General features: G+C 55.9%; 1 protein-coding gene across 1 annotated transcript; it reads left to right on the forward strand.

The window, feature by feature from the left end:
* Window positions 1-2,349: 2,349 nt before the first annotated feature.
* LOC128903274 (olfactory receptor 14J1-like) lies at window positions 2,350-6,321 on the forward strand (the record flags this gene model as incomplete). Its single annotated transcript, XM_054187290.1, has 2 exons — window positions 2,350-2,811; window positions 6,301-6,321. Coding segments are annotated over 2 exons (483 nt in total), but the record flags the coding sequence as incomplete, so codon positions are not given.

Genomic DNA, 6,321 nt, shown 5'->3' on the forward strand with positions numbered 1-6,321 from the left:
CAGGGCATTGAATCTGCAGCTGCTGGAGGCATCTCCAGAAGCTGGAACATCCCCCAGCCTACGGGATCTGCAAGTACAACTCTCACAGTTTCTCTAGTTTCGAGGAGAAGGACAACGTGTGGAGCAGGGCTTCCCTGCTGCACCGTCAGAGGGACAGGGCATGCTGTGTCTCTGCTGCAGTATAACGCAGAGAGGCTCCCTGGAGCAGTCTCCTAAAGCTGGCATAGCCCATGGCTAATGTGATCTGTCAGGAAGGCTCTCAAGGCTCCGTCGGTGTTGAGAAGGATGTGCTCGAGAGCAGGGCACCCCTACCACATCACCAAAGGCACAGGGCATGTCGGCTGCCTTCTCCCAGGGACGGCTGCCGGGCTGTGAAGGTGGGTGTGCGTGCAGGGGTGCTCAGGGCTGTCCTTCAGAGCAGGGTCCCCGTGTCCCAGGGAACTGTGTGCTGGGCCAGGGACTCTGCTGCCTGCCAGGGTCAGCTCTCAGCCTGCCCGGGGAGCTCCCCCTGGCGCTGCGGGGAGAAGCTGTGGGTGGAAGGAGTGACCCCAGTCGTGTCATGGCAGGGTCCTTCTGCAGTCGTGAGGGTGCTGCATGGGTCGTGTTTCCTCCCAGCTCCAGATCACCCCCAGGACATTTGCAGAGGATCCTTTTGGAGAAGGACTTCAAGGCAGCATTTACCTGAAGGAAATGGAGCCCATGTTTTGAATTTTCCACCTTTAGTGGGATGCATGGGGAGTGGGAGAAAGGAATTTCCTTTTCCATTTAGGATGGCACCTCCCCACCACCACACATACATTCCCTGGAGACACTCCCTGGTCTCCTCTCCCACATCCTGGAGGAGAAATGTTCAAGTGTCTCCCTGTCCTGACTCTTTTTGAAGAAGAATTTTCACCTGTTCCCCTCTCGCCCCTGCTGTCCTTGTTCCTTCCCTTCTTCCACTGTGGTGGGGGCTGAGGATTCAGGTGCAGCTCAGACACTGACGCTGCACGTCCTGTCATGCCTGTGTATCCAGGGAGGAAAAGCATCCAAATGCCTTTAATATTTTGGGCTCTGGAGACTGCAGTGTGTGGGGCCGAGAGTAAGCCACCCCATCTTTAGGCTAGTTGACTCTTTCCCAGGAGTGTCCTGCTTGGCTGCACGCTGCCCTCCAGAAGGACTCAGCTCTCCCGTGGCATCCCTGTGTCGTCTAGCAGCCCCACGGAGTAGACATGTCAGTGCCAAGGCCACGTAAATCCAGCTGGAGGGCTGAATGTAGGCAGCTGCAGTGAGCCCCCTGTGTCCCTGGCTGGGAGGGGAGAGCTGAGATCCTCCTCGGGTCCAGTGAGCTCAGGTGAGGGGCTGGGAGAACTGCGCTTGTAAATGGGACTCCTCTGCTCTCAGCAGTGTCCAGGTTCTTCTCAGGGGAATGTCTGCTTGGGATCATCCTCCAGCTCAAAGAGGCAGCAGCACAGGGCAGCTGAGAGCAATTCCGATGGACAAACTCGCTGTCCTCGCTCTGCACTGAGGGACAGTCCCCTTGGCTCGCAGGACCCACAAGGTTTCACTTGCAGCACAGCAGAAATGCCAGGGATTTCTGCCTTAAAAACACTCCTCAGGTGTGGTGGGGAAACTACAACAGAACAACACCAACAACAAGGTGCCCTGAGCTCTGCCCTGCAGTCGGGTGACAATGCTGAAAAGCCCTTTGATGCCAGGAGTGGATTTAATCTGAGATCACCCCGTGTTCCTTTTTACCCATGGCTGTAGGGCAGGACTGAATCCTGCAGAGATCTCAGCTCTCTGGTGGACTATCAGCCAGCACCAATCAGAGTGTACAAAAAGGACCTGCAAAAGGTCTTCCCGAAAGGCGAGAGCCAGTTTGGTGGGTTTCTAAGACCAATTGAATACTTCAGTTTGAGAGAAATCTTCCCTAACTTCTCACTGCTTTTCTTTCCATTCACAGGTCTCCAAGCCCAGGGGAAGAAAATGTCGAATGGCAGCTCCATCACCCAGTTCCTCCTCCTGGCATTCGCAGACACGCGGGAGCTGCAGCTCTTGCACTTCTGGACCTTCCTGGGCATCTACCTGGCTGCCCTCCTGGCCAATGGACTCATCATCACCACCATTGCCTGTGACCACCGCCTCCACACCCCCATGTACTTCCTCCTCCTCAACCTCTCTGTTCTTGACCTGGGCTCCATCTCCACCACTCTTCCCAAATCCATGGCCAATTCCCTCTGGGACACCAGGGACATCTCCTATGCCGGATGTGCTGCACAGCTCTTGTTCTTCATCTTCTTTCTCACAGCAGAGTATTGTCTTCTCACCATTATGGCCTATGACCGCTACGTTGCCATCTGCAAACCCCTGCACTACGGGACCCTCCTGGGCAGCAGAGCTTGTGTCCACATGGCAGCAGCTGCCTGGGGCAGTGGGTTTCTCTATGCTCTCCTGCACACGGCCAATACATTTTCCCTGCCCCTCTGCCAGGGCAATGCCCTGGACCAGTTCTTCTGTGAAATCCCCCAGATCCTCAAGCTCTCCTGCTCACACTCCTACCTCAGGGAAGTTGGGCTTCTTGTGGTTAGTGTCTGTTTAGCATTTGGTTGTTTTGTGTTCATCGTGCTGTCCTATGTGCAGATCTTCAGGGCCGTGCTGAGGATCCCCTCTGAGCAGGGACGGCACAAAGCCTTTTCCACGTGCCTCCCTCACCTGGCCGTGGTCTCCCTGTTTGTCAGCACAGGAATCTTTACCTACCTGAAGCCCCCCTCCATCTCCTCCCCCATTCTAGACCTAGTGCTGGCAGTGCTGTACTCAGTGGTGCCTCCAGCAGTGAACCCCCTCATCTACAGCATGAGGAACCAGGAGCTCAAGGATGCATTGCGGAAACTGATGACCAGATGATTTTCAGAAGCAATAAACTGTCATCTGCAAATCTCTCATCATGTAACTCATTGTAACGCTGGGGTTTGGTTTGGGGTTTGGGTTTTGGTTGTTTTGTTATGCTTTGTTTTTTTTTTTTTGTTTGCTTTGTATAATGTTGTCTACAAAGAAATATTGTCATTTGTGCTGCTTCTAATTATGCATCTTTCCAAATTTTGTGAGTCCCACAGTCTCTGTAAATGAGGCCCCGCGCTCTCTGTGTATTTAAAAAAAGAAAGAAAGCACCTTCCAGCGACTTGTTTGCTCAAGATCCTTCGTTTGAAGCCCTCTCTGGAGCTGCAGGGCATGCCTGTGTGCAGAGGTGGAGGGGAAAGAACAGGACAGAGGAGAGGGAAGAAGAGGAGGGAGAACCAGCCTTGGTCTTCTCACAGCTGCTCTCTTCCCATTTCCACATTCTCCATTCTGATCCCTTGCGCTGTTGGAAGGCCTGATTGCTCTGGCAGCTCTCTCCTACTGCTGTGGTGTGGCAGCCCTGTGACCACAGGCAGGGGCAGGGACGGGTCAGTTCTCTGACAGAGCTGGCCTCCCTAACAGCACCTCCATCACAGCAGGGAATGTCCTCAGGGCAGTGCCTGAAGGCCTTCAGGCAAAAACACCTTTGGAAGGTCGTCTCCCAATGTTGCTGTCAAGAACATGCCCAGGAAAGTTCCCCACAAATGGCACCACCAGCATAGAACTTAATTGTGTAAAGTGTGCAGGGGGGGACAAGCAGCAGGTCCCTCGCCCAGCCAGGGCTCCTGGGAAAGACATGAAGGACCAGCAGAGCAGGTTCTTGTCAGGTCCTGTGTGTGCAGGACACCCCAGGGAAGCTGCCACAGGGCAATGGTCACACACCTGGGCAGTAACAACCACAGGCGTGAGCATAATGTGTGTGTGGTGAGATTAACCTGAGTGAGAACAAACACCATCCGCTGTTCCTGGGGGTTCCATTAAGGGCTGTGGGACAGACAGTGTCTGGAGGTGACTTCACTTGGAGAGTAACGTCCCCTGGGAAACCCCCTGAATGCAGCACTGGGATGGGCTTCCTTGACCCCAGGTCCCTGTGTCCATTCCTGACGCCGTGGGGCATCTCAGAGAGGTGCCGAGCAGGGAGACACAGCGCGGGGCTGAGGTGCTGCCGGCCTCTGGGAGTGGCAACAGGAGGCCATGGAGTCTGCTGCAGGGCCTCTGCCCGTGCCAGGGAAGGACTCGTGTCTCTGAGCAGCCCTGCCAGAGCCCTGACAGTGCCGTGTGTGTCTCCAGGAACACCTGTGTGCTACCTCACCCTCCCCTCTCTTCATGGCCTGTCCCTTTGATTACACGGTGTGACAGAAGCACCTCTGTGGAGCATCTCCCCTGTGCAGTCCGAAAGGGTTCTGCAGGCGTGAGCGGCATTGCCCTCTAGAAGATGGCATTTCTCACCTCTCACAGAGCACAGAGCACGTCTAGGGAGTAGGAATGCAGTGAGAGGCACACACCCTCCATGTTTCACCTCTCTGAACGTCCTTCACGATATTTTTAAGCACCTGACAGAGAAGCAAATGTCTTCAGAAATAGGTGGGCTGGGCTGTTTGCACCAATGCTGGAACTCTCCTGATGTGAAACCATTACATTCATCATGGACTTTGTTTTCATAACCTCTTTTTAGACCCAATCTTCCCCTTCCTGTTCATGCTGGAATCCTGTGTGTGCAGCAGAGCTGCACTTGGGGGCAGCTCTCCTGCCCAGCATGGGCAGGCAGAAGGCCTTCTCCACCGGCTCCTCTGCCCTCCCTGGAGCCACTCCTTTCTGCGGCACCCCCACCACTGTCAGTGGGATGCCCAGAACAGCCCTCCTGAGAGAGTTTAACAAAGCCCTGTTTCAACACGCACCTCACCCCTGCTCGATCCTCTCATCTACAGCCTGAGGAGAAGGAAGGATGGGGGTTGGGAGGAACTGACAGAAACAGCTTAGGAAAGCTGTCGGCTGCCGAGAGATCCCGTTGGAGTCGTGGGCTTGTAGGAAGAAATCACTTCTGGTTTTCTTCTGAAGCGGCCCCCAAGGATCTGGACAGCGAGTATTGTGTCCTGGGCACTCCTCTGGCAGCGTGTCATAGTGACCAGGGGGCTGGTGGCAGGGGAATGGCGCTGGAGCCCCGGTGGTCCTGCTGTGGCCGGGACATTAATGGCCCCTGCGAGCGGGGCGGGGGCAGGGGCAGAAGGAGATGCCCTGAGCCGGAGAGGGAAAAAACTAAATGCCCAAGTGGGGCAGGAGCAAAGCGAGTCACCCTGATTTCAGCAGAGGCACAAAGAGCCACCTTGAGCAGGGCAGGAGTAAATCCAGGCACCTGGTGTAGGGCAGGGGCAAAAGGAGACTCCCCAGGCAAGAGAGGGGAAAACCAGCTGTCCTGAGGGGGACACGATGAAAAGAAGCCACCCAAGCAAGGCTGAGGCCACACTGGATGCCCCAAGGGAAGGATATAAAGAAGAAAGCCTCCCCAAGTGGAGCAGGAGGAAAACTCCCTGCCCTGAGCTGAGCAGGAGGAACTCACTGCCCCGAGCAAGAGTGGGGAAAACTGGAGGACGCAGGAGGTGCAGGGGCCCAACTGGTGAGCTCAAGGAGGGCAGGGATAACAACCAGCTGCCTTCTTGGGGCAGAGGCAACACTCATTGCCCTCCAGGCAGGTCGTGGGGTTAAACCAGATGCTAAAAAGCCACCCACAAATGTTTTTTGGATCTGGAGGGTGGGAGAGCAGCTGGGTGGGGGCCTGGCAGCCACCCAAGGTGCACCCAGCGCAGTTGCTCAAGGGGGTTCTTTGGTAGCACTAGTTCAGAGTCAGCCTGTGGCTGTATCTTGGGGGTAGATTAAATTCATTGGAAACAAACCTGTCAGACACCAGGTGCTTTGCTGCAGGAGTCTCGTGGATGCAGTCCTGCACCTGGGAAGAGTGGAAAAGAAGTCCTCAGCCCCCCGACTGTGCCGGCCAAAGCTGTGAAGGGGCTCGCTGACAGCCCTGGGCAGGTTTTTATGCCTGGGGCTGGTGCGGCTCCAGGCAGAGGCGGGAGCTCTGTGGGCAGATGAGCAGCCCTTGGCCAGCAGTGCCTGGGGCAGCCCAACAGCTGCCGGCTGGTGGCTGCAGGAGGTGCCCCAGCTGTGGTGGCTGAGGGGCCACAGTGCGTCCCCGTGCGTCTGGGGGTGGCCCCTGTCACAAAGGGGCAGTGATGTGGCACCTGGCCACTGCTTGTGAGCTCACCTGGCCAGGGCTTGGCATCCTCAAGAGCGGGCCAGCCAAAGCTCCTTGGGCTGAGCTGGCCTTGGGACAACTCGGCTCCTGCCTTTGCCACTTGCTTGGCTGCTTTTTCCCAACCATTCATCGTTTACTGCCCACTTCTCCTCACCTTCCATCCTCTTCCAAAGGTAACAATGATTTGGCCTTAA

This window comes from Rissa tridactyla, unplaced genomic scaffold (genome assembly GCF_028500815.1).
Source record: "Rissa tridactyla isolate bRisTri1 unplaced genomic scaffold, bRisTri1.patW.cur.20221130 scaffold_29, whole genome shotgun sequence".
NCBI classification, from domain to species: domain Eukaryota; kingdom Metazoa; phylum Chordata; class Aves; order Charadriiformes; family Laridae; genus Rissa; species Rissa tridactyla.